General features: G+C 40.1%; 2 protein-coding genes across 2 annotated transcripts; one reads left to right on the forward strand and one right to left on the reverse strand.

Annotated features, from left to right (window-relative positions):
• Positions 1-3,030: 3,030 nt before the first annotated feature.
• Positions 3,031-15,150, forward strand: PCOAH_00050320 (Uncharacterized protein; the record flags this gene model as incomplete). Its single annotated transcript, XM_020061814.1, has 2 exons — positions 3,031-14,745; positions 14,911-15,150. 2 exons carry the CDS (start codon positions 3,031-3,033, stop codon positions 15,148-15,150), a joined length of 11,955 nt encoding a protein of 3,984 aa, XP_019917395.1.
• Positions 15,151-16,635: 1,485 nt separating this feature from the next.
• On the reverse strand, positions 16,636-19,191 carry PCOAH_00050330 (CTP synthase; the record flags this gene model as incomplete). The annotated part of the gene is made up of 1 exon (XM_020061815.1): positions 16,636-19,191. One exon carries the CDS (start codon positions 19,189-19,191, stop codon positions 16,636-16,638), a length of 2,556 nt encoding a protein of 851 aa, XP_019917131.1.
• Between the last annotated feature and the right edge of the window lie 2,591 nt (positions 19,192-21,782).

Genomic DNA, 21,782 nt, shown 5'->3' on the forward strand with positions numbered 1-21,782 from the left:
CACAGTCGAAATGGAAGAATTTTTTTTTTTTTCAAAATAGGAAAGTGGGGAAATTTTTCTTTTTTCTCTTTGCAACAAATTGTGTAAGGATAATTTTTAAAACGATCAGTACCAATTGTGAACGTGCCAACAAATTACATAATCAGCATGTGGTGATAAGGGGAAGTTATCTTGAAAAGCGTTTACGATGCCTGTGGATTACACTCACTGTGCGAACATGCCCGATGACGCATTAACTCCGTTTCACTCTTCCGTAACATTGGGAGTGGCACAGTTTGTCTTACATTCTTGCCGTGTGGCGGAAAATGTATCAATTGGGCCGAAGGAAAAAAAAAAAATACAAAATAACAAAACAAATAACATCCAAACGCTGATGTATGGCATATTTGCACACATTTTTGCCTCCCCCAGTTGGCGCAGAATGACAAATGCTCTTTACCAAATGAACTGCGGACGCGTGGTAACTGCGCTTCGGAAAACTTGTGTGAACATTTACCTGAAGCACGCGTTTTAGCAACGTTCTCGCAACTATTTGATGCGTGGTAAACTTGGGGGAGGGGAAACATTCACCAACAGACGCAGCAAAAAATAAATATATATTTATATGCACATTACACACACGTGTATATGCGCCTTCCTCGTATAAATGAATTTCTTTCTTTTATCAAAAAGAGATTATTATGTTAGGAAATAAAAATTTGATGGACCAGGAACACGTAGCAGTATTTTTGTACCATCCGCATCTTCCCGTTGCCATTTCATTATTGATAAACAGATCGCCGTTTAAGAAGCTTCCCACCTTTCTGCACATGACAACGATATCCCTTTGTTGGAATTTTATTTGGGATTTTTTGTTTTTCTTTAAAAGGCGAAGCGAAAAAAAAGGGTGATTAATCCATTTGGGAAAAATGGTACAAAGCTACGTATTTATAAATTGCAGTAATTTTGAAAAAAAAAAATAAAAAAATAAAATAAGGCCAGCCATACACATTAGCATGCGCATTGGCATTCGCAACTTTTACTGAGTTAAATCATCCTATTTTTTCATTTCCCCGTGTAATAACATCCTCTTATGTAAAAATGGGAACAAGGGAATGGAACACTCTGTAGCACTGGTTTATCTCGCTGCTCCTTTTTTAAGTTCGCAGAAAATAATTCACAATTGGCCTGATTGGTAAATTGTGTTCACATTCACAATTAATGCCATATGATATATGCCAGCTGTGGACGTAATTTTTTTTTTTCGTTTTTTGAGAAGGCTTGTGTTATAGTTTCCGATGTGCACACATATCCTACATTTTTGTTCACTGTGTGTGTAGGCCTTTTTGCCGTATATGAAATGAACTTCTTGGCTTTTGCCGAACTAGGTGGGAGTATACCGTAACAAACGAAGAAAAACAAAAAAGGGAAAGCATACCACAGGGGCTATTCTCATAACCCCTATCTACATTTTAGAACAACGTTCTATTTATTTCTATTGTGGCGTGTTCTTTTTTTTTCTGCTTTTCCCTCTTTCTCTTATATAGGAAGAAGACACTCTCTTCTTCGCTTAGCTTCGCTCTGCTTAGCTTAACTTCTTCTGTTTGCTTTTTTTTTCTTTTTCCATGTTCCAATAAATGGGTGTTTGTTCTTTAGCCCTGCTCCCAGGCACAACTCCACGGTGCGAAAGAAAAGACCAACTTTCGATTCTGTCACTGAATAAATTATTTCGTGAGGGCAAAAGTGGAAAAAAGAAGAAACAATGTTGTGTGCCTCTAAGGATGAGCCACACCTATAGATGCTTCCCCAATGCTTTAGCAGATCAGCATGCCCGAAATTCTTTTTTTGGCCTTGTATTCTTGCAGTATACATTTTATGCGCATACGTGCGTATACTTATGCTTAGATGCGTAACACACATGGTGCGTAGGTATAGGAAAATGTGTTTCCATGCGGACGTAAGGGAGCATGAACAGTGTACAAGGGTCCTCTTCTCCTTAGCTTTTTGGCCTTTTCACCATTTTGCTATTTTATTTTTTGGAGAAAATATAAGTTTTCTTTTTCACGGTCCTCAACCCTCCCTCTGGTGAAGCACACGATGAGAAAAAAATAAAGCTAACATTTCTTACCCCTAAATGTATATTCCACATTGGAAAAAAAAAAAAAAAAAAAGAGAATTATATAAGCAATGCAGAATTTTTTCTATTTCTACGTAATTACGCCTGTGTAAATGTTAATGAGTATTCCCAACCTTTTCACAATGGTTCCAACTTTTTTGTTACTTCAAACTGCTCCTTTTTTTTCTTTTTTTTTTTTTCTACATGTGTATGGCAAATAAGCCTACTTAAGTGTATGTTAAATTGGTTAGTTCGCATGCTGCGAAAATTATATCTTCCTGCATGGTTGTATTGTTGTGCCTTTCCAAGGGAAAAAGAACTGGAGAGGAGAGGCAACTCACGAAAGCGCCAAGCAGTAGCTATGCGTAACGAACTGTTGGACAAGTAAAAAAAAAGGAAACAAATTGACGATTGCACCTTAAGGGATTACCCCAAATTTTTGAGGAAACCGCGTAATGCATTTAAATTTTTGGATAGCAAAAACTTTTGCATACATTTTTTTGTAATATTTTTTTAAATTAAAAAGGAAAAGCAACGTGAGGGGAATGCCCATGTTCGTTTTCTCTCCCTGACGTGACCCTTCCTGAAAATCTTCTACACCATTGGGAAAGTTGTTCTGTAGAAGTTAATTGCGTATATTTGCAAAAGCGCTGAAGAGGGGCCTGTCTAGGCAACATTAAACCGTGAGATCGGGCCACATGATGTGATTTGGCTAAATTGGGTTAAATTTGGCCATACTCGGCGAAACCTCCCTCATGCGTTTGCCTCCCCCTTTTCCCATTCGTGAAGATGTTTGATTGAGAGAACGGAAGGGAGAACAGGGGAAGCAAAGAGAATAAGGAAAAAAAGGGAGGGACGATCAATACGCATTGCGTTGTATAGCTACATGTAGCCAAGTATAGCGGCGCGAGTATAAGCCTAGGGCACCACACCGGATGGGAAAGACATATAGGGGGCGAAGTTGCACGCCCTGGAAAAACGTAAAAACGTTAAAGAATTGCGATGTGGATTTGTTATTTTGTCACGACTTAACGAAAGGGGTCCAACACAAATTTGTTTTCTTCGCGTTGAATTTGCTATGTGTGAGTAAGAAATACGAACTGGTGTTTATAACATACGGCCAGTATATCTACGTGTACGAATTGAAAAACTTTCTGGAAAACAACATAAACATTAACGTAAATACTAATTTTAACCATAACATTGCTATTGGGAAGAGGAGTGAAAATGGCAGAGACAATGTTCTTGCCAATTTCTGCAAACAAGAAATAAGCCAAAATGATAGCAGCTTTAAAAACATAAATAAAATAAAGTACGTCCACGATGAAGTGAAAAATGATTTGACATTAAAATCGATGAACATTCCTGCACCGACTCTTATCCTGTCCCCGCATGTATATTCTAAAGGGTTCGTAAATATCAAGTGCGAAGAAAGAGACAACTCAGATAAGTGCATTCTAATATCTGTAGGATGGTCCGAAGATACCAGCGTCTATTATGTAGAGAAAATTGTAGAATGTATTAATATAAAGAAGAAATTAAAAAATATTTTAGAGAAAAAGTTGTTCGACTTGAAGAGGTATGAAGAGAATGCGACAAAGGAGACCATCTATTTTAACGGTATACATGGTCCATGTGGCGACTCACCTGTTCCAACAATGTTCACAAACTCATATCGCCTTTTAAATAAATTAAAAATTGATGAAAATGATTTTATCCTAAGTTTAATACACAACAATCAGCATCCAAATGGATATTCCAAGGAGCTTCTAGAAATGTTTGAATTGTCTAAATGCATTAACAGTTTTGATCATATAAGGAATAAGGCCAAACAGAGGAGGAGCGCCCGTCTGTACAGAATGCAGTTGAAAAAGGAGAGAAAATTGGACAAAAGAAAAAAGCGTCTTAATGATCTGGCGTTCAACCAGCATGTAACTGCTAATCTGAAGAAGCCCCTCTTAAAAACGAAGAAAATAAATGTCTGCAAGAAGGGGTTCTATAAAAAATGGCTCATCGAAAGGGAGTCCCTCGGAGGGGTATCAGGATTAGCACATGAGGGGCGCAATGGGGCCGTCCCAACTGTGTACAGAAAAAACGCATTCAAAAAGGGGCCGTACAGAATGAAATACATCTGCATATTGAGGTGTCCAAGGGATGGGCCTATGACAGATCCGAAGAGCGCTAATACGCAGAACACAAACACACGCAGTAACATTAAGGTGAAAAGGAAGAAGTTTAAAATTAGCGAAATTTATAGCAGTCTTGAGAGCGCGGAGGAGGACGCCTACGATACGGACGACGGGGGGGAAGATGGACCGTTGCTGCGGAATGATAACCCCTGGATAAGGAAAAACAAATCAAGAAAAAACTTTAAAAAAAATCATCAAGTTAATTATTTACTAGGCGATGATGCGAAAGAAATGGAAGAACTCAACTTTTATAAAAAAATGAGGAATAATGTGTACATGGGTTACAACCAAAGGAATAACCACATGGGTCTAAATGAGCAGAATGAATATATTAACGCGATTAGGGAGGAAAGTGAATTTGTGAATACGTATATTAAATCATCCAGTGATGAGGAGTGCACAGCACACTTGTCGTCCAAACGGAGACATACCAATTGTAGGAGGAAAGGAAGCGGCCCGAAGTTTTACCGTCATGGTGATTTTTGCATGACACTGAGGAGGGGCCTCCACATGGCCCAACTGATGGGGAAAAGGAAAATCAAGCGGGTAGCAACAAATAAAAGAAGGACAAGGGATGACCATAACACGGAAACTCACAGTTGCAGTAAGAGGGGAAGATGTGAAAGGGGTGTGCGAGGTATGCTCTCGCCAATTGCGCTTCACAGGGGGAGAGGCAAAATACGTATTAAAAAAAAATATCATCTAGATGCGAAAAAAACGCAAATAGACCGATTAAGGAGGAACATCAGAAACTACAATATGCATGTAGAGCGATTAAACATATTAAAGAAGGAAAGAAAGAAATTTGTAAACTTCTGCAAATTGTACATAACGCATGAGCACTACGAAGAATTCAGCAATAAGTTAGAGAACTTCCTAGACCCAAGTGTGGACATCAAGTATAATAAAATTTGGAAGCAGTTCAACATTTTCAGCTTTAATCTCTTCAATGTAGATTACAATGATAAGATTTTAAAGTCCTCACATATATACGTGCAACCAGACATCGTTTTTAACAACAAAACTTACATTAAGTCAGACACGTCCACGTGGGCCATTTCGTTTAACTTTACAAAAAATTTACTAGCCATTGGGTCGAACACACACAATATAAACCTTTACAATTTGAACAACTTTTACTATTTCAGGAGGAGGTATGATTATGATGAGGCTCTTAAATTTTTTAAAAATGCATTTGTGCGTAGGAGGGTTAAGGTGAATCGCCTGTTCGTTAACGATGACAGGGACCCATTTTATTTCGATAGCACTGATGGGGAGGGCCAGGACGACCAGGACGACCAGGAGGGGGTGAACAGGAAAAGTAAGAATAGGCAGAAGAAAAAGGATAGAACGGAAGACAAAGCGTATATAAGGGAAGGCAAAATAAAAAATAATCGTTCCTCGCATCACCGCCATAGTAAGGAGGAAAAGTGCGATTACATTCTCCGTTTGGATCATTATGAGGAGAGTGAAGAATGGTCCACCTCGGGGAGCACCAGTGAACAGGTGAACAGAAAGGGGGGAAAGCGCTATCAGCCAAATGGTTGCGCCTTATCAAAAGTGAAGAAAAAGAAAGAAAAAAACGACTCGGTAATTTTTCGTAATGAATATATTAACCATAAGGAACGCGGGAGCAGTGTAATGAGCCGATCAAACCTTGCCTGGGGGGAACAGGTAGGACAAAAAAGAAGCAGCATAACGAACGGGCAAGAGGAACCCATTCGTTCTTATTCCAGTGACAGTGCCCCCTTTGAGAAATGGAAAGACGGTTCGTTGTTGCATTTTCAGGATGGCGAAGGCACCAGTACATGTGCCGCAGATAAAGTGGGGAGGAATAACATTGACCCAGGTGGACAAAACAAAGCTAATCCACATATGGTACCAACAACCCCCCAACCGAAGGACCCCATGAGGGGCTTCTCCCCCAAGAAGAACAACAGTTACGCCACGAAGATTAGCGTGCAAGACCATTTTAAGGAGGCCAATTTGCACAAAGCAGTTTCGTCCATTTTGCAAAAAAGGAGCTACATTCCGATTGACCTGGCCCAGTTTTTCCTCAACAGAAAGGAGAATCTAAAAAAAATGCTTCTAACAATGTCGTATAATTTCCCAAGTGATGCAATCATTCTGTTTTTAAAGCAAGCTTCCATCGGGGGCGAGATCTACCACATGAAGTGGAACATTCACCACAACCTAGCTCAGACGGTTCATAAGATGAAGAAATTATATGCCAAAAGATTTGCCCCCAAGTACTGCCAAAATTTGAAGTTGTTCCACCCCCACATGGTGATAATCAACAACAATAAGTTTTTGAAAAATTGGTACATTAAATTTCTGCGCAGGAACATACCCAGGTCGGGTCTGGGCGAAGCGCAAGTATTCAACAAAATGAAGAAGAGAAGGAAGAAACGACACAATTATTTGGATATTCTCACGGGTGACGAAGTGGGGGAAAGATACCCACATGGAGGGAGATCACTTAAAGGGGCGCCCACTCAGCACACCCAGAGCAAAGACATCGAAGCGGCTAAGGGTACTCCTGGAGCGGAAAGTACAAGCAGTGAAGATGAGCCCAGTCTGCACAACGTCATTTACAGGAAGATCAAAAGTTGCAACATGTCAAAGGTAGAAAGGATCTATGTGCTGCGCGATACAAACGTTGATGTGCATAGGGGTAAAGTAATAAAATGCAACAAGCACCTGTACAGCTACAAAAAGGCCAATAATGTTTTAAAAAATATTAGCAGAAAGTTCAGACAGTTCATAAAAGAGAGACACAATTTTAGCTTTTCCCATACAAAACGCTTGTTCTCAAATGAGCATTCCATCTTCGTGGTTTTAGATAAAAGGAGAAAGAAAGGGGAACTGAACTGTTATGATCGCGTTGCGGGGAAATATGTGGACGAATTAAAAATGGTTGTGAAGAGCATCCAGAGACACTCGGCACCGGGGTTGTTTTTAAAGGGTCAAAGGGAAACTACCCCCACAGGTGCAGCAATAGAAGGAGCAGACGCAACGGTTGTAGCGAATGGAACAACCGTGGCTGGCAGATCTGTCAACGGAGAGGAAGCCCCCACGAGCGAACAACCAGCGGTGGAAGAAGAGGCGAATTTCGATTTTTACAACAAAACCATACTAGTAGTTTGCGAGCTGAAGGACCACAATAATAACACGCTGGACATTATGCACCTGACGAACGACCCGATGGGAAGCGATCAGGATTTTTTGCAGGAGGGGCACCCTGGACCGGCAAAGGAGAATCGCAGTAATTATTATTCCCTGCGGTTTGATGAAGGTGGCGCAGTGAATGGCAAGAAGCAGAGAAGGCAAAGAAACGACCAGCCCAGGAGTAGTAGCGATGGAAGTAGCAGAAGTGGTAGTAACCCCCCCTCCAGCGATGCGGAAAAGACAGAAAGGAAGAAAACGAAGAAAAAAAAAAAAAAAAAAAAAAGATGCTTAAGAAGCCTTATGGCAGGTAAAGCTCACATGAATGGAATTGTAAATTACACCGTTGAGATGGAAATGGATAATCTGTATAGAAATAACCGCCTCAAGGAGGATAAGAAGGATAAAATGAAGGTTAAAAGTGTGATGAATAACTTGCTACTAAATTTGGAAGCCGAATCAGGTTCGAACTCATCCGAGTCAGCTAATATATCGGAAGGGAGCATGAACCGTAGAGGATTAAATTTCCCTGCATATATAAATAACAACACAACTAGCCAGAGTACAAACAATTTTAACCGGTTCATTAATGGAGATTTGTTGTCAGCGGGTGGGAGTCGGCTCCTAGGGAATGGATACAATTCAGACGTTTCAAACAATGGTCTTCTTGTTCGAGCATTACACAATTATAGGATGGTGAGGAATAATTTTTTTTACAACATGAGGAATAACATACGAAACAATCGACCAAATTGGCCAAATCGACCAAATCGACCAAATCGACCAAATCGGCACAGCGCTAGAAATGTACCAAACGTGAGAGATAACTTCATGGATGAGAACACGCAGAGAGTTGTAAATAACATGATGAATGCTGCCCAGAATATATTGAGCATTAACAACAGCATTGGGAACATAACCGGTAGGTCTCCCATTCGACGGAGGGGAGGTTATTACACGTCTAGGGTAGTTCCACAACAGACATCCAACTTGCGCAACAATGAGCACATTCCCCATTTAGACAACCCACCTACAGTCAATCCAGCTGTATTTGTATCCCCCCCGAATGAGGAAAGTGAATCTGGGGAAAGACCCGATTTGGAAGATTCACAAGTGGATAACGAAACAACCTCGGGAAGTGTGCATTTGCCAAGGGGGGACACAGGAGAAACAAGAACATACAGAAGGGGAACACAAATTAACTCCTACGCAAATGTAATAATTAGAAACCTGTTGGCATCTAACCCAGATAGAATTGCAACAACCCAGGATGGTTGGAGGTTCAGAATAAACACAACCAATCTCGATAATACACACTTAACATCTAGAGGAACTGCAAATAATGGATCTTCCTCTTCTGCATATAACAACGCGGATAGTAGAAACGCCAGCAATTCGAGGGGTTTGCGACAGGAAAATGAGCACCTTTTCCTCAACATGCTATACAATAACGTTTTAAATATGAGGGAGCCGAACAGGAACAACTCTTCCTCTGTGGAGCCCAACATGACCAACTGGAGTTCAAACGGAATGAATAATTTGCAAAATGACACACACAATTTAAATCAAGAAAATAATTCCAGAAGCAATTTGAGAAGCACTTTTTTTAATGAAGTAGATTCCTTCACCGGGGAAATATCGCCCATTATTTTAGACCTAATGAAGAACAAAAAATCGGAAAGTGTAAAAATGGAGGGAAAACAAGGAACCATGCAGTGTAGGCGTTTTAGGGAAATTCCTTCTGGATTCAAAAATGCCTCCATGAATGATAAGTATGATGCCATTGTTCGGTACGTATATACGCTTCCCCAAAGTGCTGATGAAATAATGTTGACTCATGGTCCTAAATCAGATACTCTTTTCGATTTTGTCATTGTGTGTGAAGGTGTGTGTGAGAAGAACGAGAGAGTGGACCGCGGGGCACCTGAAGAGGGGGGCAGACCTCCTTGGGGAATGGACGGTTTGCAGGAAGTGGCTCTTAAACTGAGGGATGCAGTGGCAGCAGCCGGATCAGCGGAATCAGATCGAGTGCATGCGGTGTTAGAGGAAGAAGCATCGGAGGAAGAGACGGATGAAATGACGCCGGAGGAGGAAGACAACAACGACGACCAAGAGGAAGAAGAGCGTGACGAGGAGGACGAATTAGAGGATGATTTAGAGGACGAATTAGAGGACGAATTAGCAGATGAATTAGCAGATGAATCAGTGGAAGAACCTACGAGTGACGTGGAGAATGGCCAAATAGACCTTCGCAGCAACGCGGAAGAGTCCGAAATGGAAGACCCCCTGGAAGAAAGCCGAAGCAGCAGTTCACACAGGAATGAGACTTCACAATGTTCGATCCTGGAACACAGATTGAGCAAAGATAACTTTACGGGAGATGTTCATCTTGGAGGTATGCCAATCGAATGCACGGAGAGAGACACGCCATGGAGGGAAGCAGAAGAAGATTCCAAAAAAATGCCCCACAGTAGTGATCACGACGTGACAGATTTGAAGCCAAATCTGAGTTCCGCGTCTACTTTAGACATGGAAGATTCATCGTATGAGTCATATTATTCCTCATGTAGTCACACCACAAGCGATTTTAGCAACATATCGGAATGCCTAGTGGATGAATGTTCTGAATGCGAAAATGCAGACCTGTGTTTTGAGGGAAGCAACATAATAAATTTCAACACAGCTTATCGCTTCTTGAAGTATGAGGGCTCCAAGTTATACGTAAATAACTGCAGCGTCAGCATAAAGAGGAATAGAGAAGGTCGGCTATCCAAATATTATTTAAAGCGGAAGGTTGTTCAACCAACATATCAGGGCGGTAACAGGCATAGTGGACACACACAAATTGTTCCGATAGGAATCAACGATTTTGAAAATAGTTCGTCCCATCTGAGCAAGAAGGAAGGGCCAATCTGTGATGAAGAGGAGAACGCACCCTTGTGGATGACGAACTGGGGAGAAGACACGCCCAACTGGAAGGAAAAATCATGTAAAGACAAAAATATCATTACATCTAAGTGGTTACATAAAATTCTGCTGCAACCAAATTGCTACCTGAATGAGGAGAAGAGGAAAAAATTGGACATGGTTTTGAAGGGAAAGAAAGCGATGGAGGGTGAAATGGAAGACATGCCTGAGGAAAGACACAAAGAAACACACAGAAAAAAAAAGAAAAAGCACATACAGAAGGAAAAACCAATCAAAGAACAAATCGAATATTTGAATGTACTGAGGGGAGGCGAAAAAAACGAATCAGACAAAAATAATACAATTCAGAAGGATCGCTTCTTTAACACATTTTTAAGGTATTACTATTCCACTATTGAGGAAGGTAAAGGGGACAGAAAAAAAAGAAAAAAAAAATACAAAGGGGATGCCAGCAAAATGAAGAAGAAATATTATGACTACAACGTCAGCGCACTTGTACAATACAAAGCAGAACAAGTAAGAAACAGTCTTTACAATGATAAAAATGCTAATTATATATTCAAAAATTTACCTAACAATGAGATTATGAGAAAATTTTTCAATAAAGTGAGAATGAGTTCTTCTTATAACGAATCAAATAGGTTGAATGAAGTTCTCTGGACCTTTTCAAATGTGACATTCTATTCAGCAGACTGGTATGACATTATGTATAAATTATTTTTTGAATTGTCATCCAGATTTTACGAAATTATTATAAAGCACCACAAGCATAACATCCCCTGTGTGAAATTTTCACCGGACGACAACTTCCTTCTGTCCTGCTCGGTGGACAGAACCTTGGTTCTTTGGAACCCATTCAATGTGAAGAATTATGACTTGGACAGGAACTACAACATCTACGACCATGTGTTTCCGCCGAGGGAGGATAGGAAAAGCAGGGAGCGTCACCGAAACGTTAGCATGGTAAAGGAAAATGTCAGGAGAAAGTCGAAAACGAACAACAGTCAAAACCGCATGTCCCTCAGCCTGCTGGCCAACGCAACAATCGAAACGAATTACAGAGGTAAAAGAAGTGCCTTCGAGAAATTGTTTCATGAGAGCAAAATGTACAAATCGATTAAGGAAAAGGAACTATTAGCAAACATGAAAAAAAATAACATTCTCTGCAAACGGGAAATGAAGCATATGGGATGGAGTGGTGACTTCCTTTTGAAGAAGAATATTTCCAAATGTGATATTTTTACGGACCTATTTTACAAAGAAAATTTTTTCATAGGACAGAGGCCTAGTTTTAACTATTGTGTTTATTTCCCCTCTAGGAACGTACATGTGGATAATTTCTGCCCCTTTTTTCAGAAGTATTCCTTTTTCCAATTATTCAGTTGTTCCATTTTAAGAGGGAAGGGGAAGATAGAGGGGGGCAATTTACACGCCCTCCATTCTTACCTGTACAAGCGGAATATGAAAAGAACGGAGTATGTCCAACCAAATAACATCCAAGCCATTTTCCAAATGATGACTGACAAGAATATTAACAGAATGTCCTTGTCAAAGAAAAAGATTAAGCAAATATATTCGATCATGAAATATGTGTGTAAGAATTTGCTAAAATCGTACGTCGTTGTTTATCCTTTGAAATATGAGGAGAGAATACTCGACCTGGAAAGTGTAAAATTGACGAGGAAGCGTTTAACACGGGATGTGTGTGTTTTAACAGACTACGAATACGGTCATTATGGGAATATGATCACCTCCACGTGGAATGACGAACATGCGACGGAAGGGTGGACGGAGGATCTCCATATGAAACCATCCCGTAGAGAGAAGGATGGAACAAAGAAAAAATATTACACTCGCAGACAGAACAAAAGAAAGAATAAAAAACGGAAAGGAAAATCTTCGCTCATGGAATCTGAATCGAACAACGAATCGGATGACAGCTGGGAAACGGACCCACATTCTTCTTCGTCCTGCGTAGAACCGGACAAGAACAACTGGAAGTTCGCAAACGCAGGTGGTGACGATGACGACGATGATGATGACAACCATAATGATAGGGATGAGCACGATGCAGATTACCAAAAAAGGAAGAAACATGAAAAGTCGTTGTTTTATAAATACATACGTGGTATTAGGAACGATTTTAGCTTTCACTTTTTACCGGGAAAAAGGAAAAGCTGTGAAGATAACCCAAAGAAGTGGATCCCACTTTTTGAAAAGCTAATTCATCAGTACGCAGATTTGAAGTTCTGCAAAAGTATGTATTGTCATGTCAAATGCAAAGTGCTATCTGACTGTATTGCCAAGTTTGAGGCGTCCAAACCTAAGCTGTATTTCAACTTCCACATTACGGCAAATTATCAGGAGTCGAAAATTCTGAACGAACTTTTGCAGAACTACGCCGTGTACTTCGGATCCATGGGCGGAACAAGTGGCACCAGTGACCAAATGAATGAACATTTCCAGTCCTACTTAACGCAAATTAAGAGGAAGGACACACTACGTAGGTGCATCTGGAAGAAGCAGATCGAGACGGAGGAGGATCCCCCCGAAATGCACTCCAAAAATAAAAATGTCGGATATACAATTATACTGAAAAACAACGTTTCGAATTTCCACAATGTGATAAATAACATAGTGAACATTTCCCATAGCAATAGAATTATTAACCATCACAGGTACTTTCGCGAAAATGATATGTACAAGGGCTATCGGGGGGGTGTCTTCCACAAGGTGGACACGGGGGAAGCGGGCATGACGGATAATACGGAGAAACGCAGCCAGAACGCGAAGTGTGACTCGAAGAAAAGCCGCCATGAACATTTTTTCGACGATTTAGAAAATAATAGCACCGATTTCTGCTCCTCCGATTCGTTCAACTCTGATGCATATTCTGCGAAACGGAAAAGAGGGAAAATGAGCCAACGTAAAATGAAGAAAAATGAACGAAACGGCGATAGAAATGGTTCCCCACTGACTAAGAAGGACCTGGAGGACGTTCTCAGGAGGGAAGACAAAGTGTACAACATATGCTTCCTGCACTCAAGAAATGACAACTATAAGATTAAATACTTTGAAAATATAAATGTTCTGCAGAATATGTATAGATACTGTGGGAGGGGGTTACTCGTGGTGAACGTAAAGTACGTGACGGATGATGCCCCGGAAGATTCATGCAACAGCGGGGGAAGCAGTCCAATGGGAGATGACCCAAATAAACGCCGAAGCGTCATATTCCAGACGGACATACACATTTGCAGTGAGAAGAAGCCAAAAAAGAGGAACAAAAACGAATACGAAAAAAAAGTACATTATAGGAAGGCAAAAACGATCATTTTTATCATACGAGTGAATTTACATGAACTGAGAAATTACCAAAGGAGGAAAATAATTTTCGAAGAAAAATATGTTAAGAGCACATTTTACATTAATCTGAAGGTGGTGAAAATATTTTACCAAATAGCTTTAAAAAATTGTAAATTATTACACAAATCGGAAAATGAGGAACATGATAAAAAAGTGAATGCAGAGAAAAAAAGAATTTTGAAGTCCCTCTATGTGAAGGAAAGGTATTCCTTCCTTGTGTACTTGACAAAAAACATATTCCAGAAAAGAAAAAAATATCCCCTAACACCAAGGCGTATATGCAAATACATTGTGTGGATAAGAAATATCATTTTAGACACCCGCTTGTTTAACCATTATGAAAATTGTAATAGCGATTCACCACAAGTACAATCAGATTATCGTTTTCTGTACTCACTCAATTTGGACCTTCCGAATACAACAACTTTATTCAAGCTCTTTTTCCTCCTGCTTCCAAAAGGAAAAAGAGACACGCTTATGCTGAACATATCTATGTTGAGATTTTTGTACTCTCATTTAAGTAGGGGGTGGAAGAAAAGGGGCACACATTTCACCTATGGTGAAAAGAGTGTAAGAAAGGAAAAAAAAAAAAAAGCCTGCGCTTGTGTGAAAAAAACTCAAGAAGCATTTGATTCATTTGTTGATAGGGAAGAAAAAAGACAACTCAGTAATTACATAGTAATATCTGCAGATAAGTATAGACTATATTTGTCAAAAATTAAATTCACAAAAATTACCAAGAATTTTTTCACCACCAGATTTGTGCCCATACTAGAATTAAGCAAACCAATCGAACCGAAATTGCCTGCTGCATACAAGTCGTCTCGCATTAATTTGTTGAAAATCATATATGACAAGTCGTGTATTGTGCTGGCGAACCAGTACAGCAACCTCATTTTTGTCTACTTTGCGCATAGGTGTGTTTACACAAATTCATACTTCCTTATTCCCTACTTTACCATTCCGCTGTATACGGAACGCATAGGAAGGGCGCTTATCCCGGTGAGTTAAAAAAGGGGGGGACATATAACGAGGGGGTCTACCAAGGTGGGGGGGTCATCGTTCCCTCCCCGTGCGACCAGGGGGACTTCATTCCTCTTACTCATCTGTCATGAGTTCCGTTATATATATATGTATATATATTTTTTTTTTCCCCGCCCTTTGCAGAATTTCAGCAAGGACGCCTGCATCGGAGACAAGAAACGCCTTGTGAACAACGTAAATTACAACTTCCGAAAAATTTTGCCAGACAATTGCATAGATATGGACGAGGAGCTGAACTTTTTCATCGCGGGCTTAGATGTCATCTACATAAAAGGAAAAAAGAACAATTTCGAGTTAACCGTCTTTGCAATTTTGCTCAACAATATTTTGTTTTGTTACAAATTGAATTTTCAGTACTATTAATTTGTCTATATTTTTTTTTTTTTTTGTACACCACTCTGTCGGCGATTAATTCGACTTTCCCTGCGATTCGCGCGAGACATGGTTTATTTCTCGTTGCCAGTTTTGCGGCAGAATTTGTCTTCACGTTTTTTTTTTTTTTTTTTCCAGCAAAGTGAACCACCGCTTTGTTGAAATGTCAAGTTAATCTTAATGACAAAATTAATGAAAGTTTTTTATTATTATTATTATTTTTTTTTTTTTTTTTTCCTTTTCCCACCCACTTTGATACGGCTACAAGAGCCAAATGTCCGCATGATGATGAGCATGCGAAAGGGGCCTTCCCTTTCACTTGATGAAAGTGCACATATGTATTGTCTTTTTTTGTTAACCGTTAAATCATGGCTTAAGCATGCTGTGTATGACGGCATGACTAGCTATTTTGATCAATAACCTTCCAAAATAGTCATGATTTTTTTTTTTTTTTTTTTTTCGGTGAATGCTATGTACAGCGTGGAAGTTGTTGGAAAGTCCGTCCTATGAGGAGCGGCATTCTTTCTCCTCCAAATTAACACATTTGTAACTGAGAAAAAAGGAAAATTGCGTTAGCCTTTAAGGGGTGACCTGCCACACATACCCTCGCTTCCAAGTGTTGCGCCGACGAGTGGCGTTCCCATTCTTGGCACACCAACCTGGCGTGCAGGCTACCTGCGGGTGAGGGGAAAATTTCTTCAAATGGTTCTAACAGAAAAAGTGTTCGTTGGTTTATTCTTAATTTACATTTTCAAAAACAGAAAACTTCCACCACATGCAGTATCGCGTTATTTACACATGCAAGTGGATGCCAAATGGTGAAGAGGCAGAAACATGGACGGGGGATACAAAATTGAATAAATTCAGATGGGGGGGTGAAAAAAAAAGAAAAAAGCGTGACATATTAAAATAAAGCAAAGAAAAGCATAACAAAGCAAAGCAAAACAGCATGTGCGAAGTGGCTAAGCGTAATATACACACGCTCGTACAAACAAATTGTAGGGAATCCCTCTATAAATGGTGACGCGGCGAAATGGGGAAAACAAAAATTATGCCTCTCCCCATCCTGGAATAACTCGTTCTCCCGTAGGAAGTACCACCTTCGAAGTGTCCTCCCTTTTTTTCAAAATTCACAAACGTGGATGATCGTGCGACTTGGTAATAGTACGCGTTATTAACATTTTTTTTTTCTTCAAAATGTGCACCACGGGTTGCATAATAATACGCACACGTATGTATACCTATATACAACATGGTTTACAAAAGTACATGCGAAGGTTGACCAGAAGAACACAGGAAATGTAATAACCTTCCTTACGTGATGATTTCTTTGTCACTTAACATGTGCTTCAGCTTGGTCTTCATCATCAGGGGGGGCGGCACTATTCCCATTTGACATAATAATCACCAAAGGGGATACACACACAGATATGCGTATAAATATGTGTAAGTATATAATTATATGTATGGGTGAATCTACCGGTATAGGCTCCCCGAACATAACTTATTTCCGTACTTGTCCAGGCGCTCCTTCAATTTCCCCTTGGATGCTAAAATGAAGGCGAGGAATATCGGGTTGGCCTTAAACGGACGAGAAGTAAATTCGGGGTGGAATTGCACGCCGACGTAAAAATTTAACTTTTTCATTTCACAGATCTCCATTCTGACACTGTCCACATCTTTTGCCACAAAACTCAATCCAACGGATTCTAACAGTGGAACGTATTTTGGATTTATTTCAAACCTATGTCTATGTCTTTCGAATATATACGTGGCTTCATCATACGCTTTGTACGTGAGGGAATCTTTATCGATCACTTTGGATTGCTTCACCCCTAAGCGCATGGTGCCTCCCTTATTATCTTCCCCTTTGAATTCGTTCATGGAGATGATAACATTGTTGTTATCTATCTCTTCTATACTTTTGTAGTAATCTTGTATGCCCATTAATTTTATTTTCTCCTGTAATGCTGGGTCGGTTATCTTCTTCGGGATATCCTCGATGTACTTTTGCGTAGTTAACAAATCGGTCACGTCAGAGGGCTCTTCCCCTTCGTTACATGGCAACGACGCGTTGCACTTCATCATGTCACTGTGGCACTTCGCGGAATGCTCCTTCTTCCCTTTACCGTTTTGGCCAGTTGTACCATCGGGGATCGTTTGATCATTTTCGCCCACCTCGCTGGCCTCCAATCCGATGCTGTTGGAAATTTCTTCATTCGTGGAGCATGCCGAAATTGCTTGCTTCTTTTGCGAGAGGGTGTCACTATCGTTGTCTTCGTTGTAGGGCACGCTGCTCTGCGGAATGTTTTTAGCATCGTGCTGATCTGAACGAATGTGTGGGTTCTCCTTTTTCATTTCGAAGCAGACATCATCCGTGTGGGATCTTCCCTTGCGGAATTCCCTGGACGTACTGAAGATATTTTTTTCGTCCTCCTTGGTGAAGTCGCTCACATCCCCAGGGTAGTCCGTTGCGCATTTGTTAAATTCTCTTTTCTTCTTGTTAATCATTTTATCATCCGAATTGTTATGCACTTCCACTAAGTCTTCAAACTCTTCCGAACTTGCGTATTTATTTAGGTACTGCCTCGCAACATCGATGACGGCTGTCTGCATGCCAAGGCAAATTCCCAAGTAAGGCACATTATGCATTCTGCAATACTTGGATGAGAGATACTTTCCCTGAATACCTCTCGTTCCAAATCCTCCGGGGACTAGTATACCATCCACAGATCGGAGAATATCCCATGCACGCTCGTACTTCATTTTTCTCTTCTTATCGTAATCTTCATCAGAAGTTGTATCATCAACGAAGAGATGCTTCTGTGTGGTATTACTCTGCGAACAAGTGTTGTCGTAGGCATATTTTCTGGCTTTCCTCTTCAGATCGATATTTTTTTTTTTGTTTTTTTTTTTCAAAGAAAGATGGCTACTATTGATATATTTGATAATTAACTTGAATCCGCATTCTATGCATGCATGCACGAGGGAAGAAATGATTGACAAATAGGTGTCATTCGAAGCTGTGTATTTTCCCACAATTCCAATGACGACACATTCGTTTGAAGATTCGTATCTATCTGACAGCTGTTTCCAGGTACTGAAGGAGTACGGACTTATTTGCAATTTATTCTTCATAACAGTATTTTGCAGGTTGAGTTTTTTTAGAACATTTGCAGAGAAATTCTGTTGTTCCAATATGAGGGGAACTTTATACACATTAGACGTATCATGTAACGATATGACATGCTCATTTTTCACTTGCGAGAAAAGCGAAATTTTTTGGATGGCTTCCTCCGTTAGGGGTTCTTCACATCTACAAAATATGAAGTCTGGTTTCAATCCAGCTTCCCTCAATATTTTAACACTATGTTGTGTTGGTTTGGTTTTCTGTTCCCTCAGAATACCCATAATTGGTACGTAGGATAAATGACATAAACACACGTCATCTGCATTTAAATTATTTATTAACTGTTGTAGTGCTTCTAAGTAGACGGCCGACTCAATATCTCCAACGGTTCCACCAACTTCTATCATACAAATGCAGGGAACCGTGTTTGGTGTTGATGAAGCCCTAATGTTGTATTCCTTTTTCATTCTCTTTATATTGTCATCTATAACTCCTTTTATCCAATTCTGAATGGCATCCGTTACATGTGGCACTACCTGAACAGTCTTCCCCAAATATTCTCCTTTCCTTTCTTTCTTTATAACTTCTTCGTATACCTTCCCCGATGTTATATTATTTTTATACGATAATTTTATGTTTAGAAAACGCTCGTAGTTTCCTAAATCTAGGTCTACCTCTCCTCCATCTTCTAGTACGTATACTTCCCCATGTTCATATGGGGACATCGTTCCGGCGTCTATATTTAAGTATGGGTCTATTTTTATCGTCGTCAGAAGAATATTCTTCGTTAACAATAGTACGCCCATGCTGCTCATGGCTGTTCCTTTTCCCAGCCCGCTCATATTTCCCCCAGTCACAATGATATACTTTGTGATAGTGTTTACATCTTCCGCTGAATCCATTTCTGATCTTTTGAAAAAAGGGGTAAAAAATAGCGGCAAATTGGGGACGGGGGTCCTGTAGGCGGATTCAAATGGGCCTATCTATTGGTACTTCCACCCGTGGTTGCAAATATGTATACCCACTTCTACACGTTTGTAATTGTGGAGTTAGAATCCCTTCTTTTCAGAACTGCACGTAGACTTCAGAAGGGTTGACTCTTCCTACTCGTGCAATACATTCACTGTTCATATGATTACTTTAAAACTGAAGCTCTACCACACGATGGACGAAGCAACGCTTAGGCGTGTGCCAAAGTGGCCAATACAGCTACGCACAGGCACGTGCACTAATACATATGTAACTGCATATACGAGAGTGGCATATGCATATGTGTGGTGTATACGCCCCAATGGAAGAGTCATGCATTTTTTCCAACCCGGGGTTAATACATTAATATGCAATACAGCACTCCACGTTAGCAATAATACGTGGGAAAAGATAAAAATGGCGGATGACACTACGATGCTGAACGTGGTCCGCAATCTAAATGGGCACTATAGGCTAACAGGTGGGGCACTGGGTCACTGCAAATAATACCTCAACAGAGGGAGGTGACTTTTCGCCGGAGTTGACAAACAGCTTCGTCCAAAGGGGATCCCCTATACGGTTCTCGTCCAGTGGCTTTGAAGATGCCTCTCTCGCATGGCGAAAACGCAAAGGTAAATGCTAAACGTATAAATTAAAAATGGATAATTCAAAAATGTAAGTTCCCCGTGGGCCTTAAAAATGGGAATTAATGGGTGAAGGTTAAAAAGTGGGTTTTAAAAATAAAGCTGGATGACTCCAAACAAGTTCATTCGCGTAGGGAAGCACCAACCCATAATGCGGCTTAAATCTGTACAGCATACATACATATATGCGTATATAATATGACGGGCGTCCCTTTCTACGCTTTTAAAAAAGGAAAAAACCTTGACTTGGCTTCAAAATGATAACATATGGCATGAACATATTGCGTAAACATTTTACCCGCAAGGTACGAATCAGCCGCGGAGTTCGAATAATTTTTTTTTTTTTTTTTTTTTTTTGCTTTATTCAAACATAGCATGGGTAAACAGGCACGCATATAATGACGTCATTTTTTAAGAGCAGTTTTATGCGTATGTTGCGAGTCGCCGTCCATGGTATCCCAATTCATGGTGGAAAAAAAGGAAAAAAAAAAAATTAAGCAGACGTTAGTAGGGTAAAAACTGGCGTGAAGCGCGCGGACCGGTAGGCGTTTAAACCCAAGGGAGATTAATGATGAAATTTTTTAGCCTATAAATGAAACGTTCCATATGGAGTAGTATATATAGCTGCATTTATAATTAGTTGGGTATATATTTTAACAGGGCACCGGAAAGGGATGGGCAATATTCTGCACTATGATATATGGGGAACGAGCAAACGAGGGAGGCATACCCGTTGTGTATGTTGCGTATGCATTTAGTCTTATGTACTGTACAGGACACAAAGGTACGTTGTTGTAGCAGCACTTTCATTTATTTCCGCTAAGCACTAAAGCTCGTAGAGGGAGTTGCTTCTGCTGAGGTTGATGGATGGGGGTTCCTTTTAGTATGTAAAATTATGTAAAAGAGAAATTAGCATTATCCTGCCATATGTTTATCAATTCATTGGCATATTCATCATGTGGCTGCACTTTGCTCTTAACTTGGGTACTTACAGCTAAAATATTTTTTAAAACAGTAAGGTTTACGTCATGCGTAACAGTTTAACCTTAAAAAGGGATGGTAAACTTGTATTATCATTTTTTAGGAATTATGTAAAAAGTCCCAGGGGAGAGACTTATACTATTTGGTTAAATCGTTCTTCATTCTTTCTTTTTCTTTTTTTCTGTTTAATCTTTTTTCGCTATTTCGTAAGACGCACGAAAAAAATGGGATTTTCTTTTTAAATATGAAGTTTATATCTTAATTTTATGTTCATCCCCTAAGGGGGATAAAAGAGGACAGCAAAAATAACAAAAAAAAGGAGTAAAATGTAATTTTTAAAAATATATTAAGGTAGGGATGGGCTTACAATATGGGGGAAAAAAACAAAATGCGCATATTTTTCGTTCCCCTCGGCACACTTTTCACATTTTATATGCGCAAGGTAGGTGCATATTTTTACGCCTGGACAGTATGCACTTTCGTAGTTAGCTCTGGCTGAGAAGGGTAGCACAAATGGAATGTTCTGAAATGGGCACTCCGAAGGGGTGTTCCCGGATTGGCGCTACAAAATTAGCACGCACAAATGGGCACTGCACCGTACATCACAATGTTAGAATAGGTCATCGTTCTAATCTGATGGGCAGCCACGAAACGCCCCATGCCCCATTTAACGTTTTCGAACCGCCCCTGTAGAGCTGCCGCATTTGAGCAAAAAGGAGAGAACAAGATACACCGAATGGGTCATAGCGTTAATACCCATCACAAGTAAAAAAGACATACATGCTTTATTTTAAATGAGTTCCAAAAATGAAGAGAAACCTCGGGGGTATGCAACAGTGTAGGTGTTCCTTCGGTTGTTTCGATTTGCTACTATGTTTCATTTACGTTCGTCCATTACG

Source organism: Plasmodium coatneyi, chromosome 13 (genome assembly GCF_001680005.1).
Source record: "Plasmodium coatneyi strain Hackeri chromosome 13, complete sequence".
NCBI lineage: Eukaryota > Apicomplexa > Aconoidasida > Haemosporida > Plasmodiidae > Plasmodium > Plasmodium coatneyi.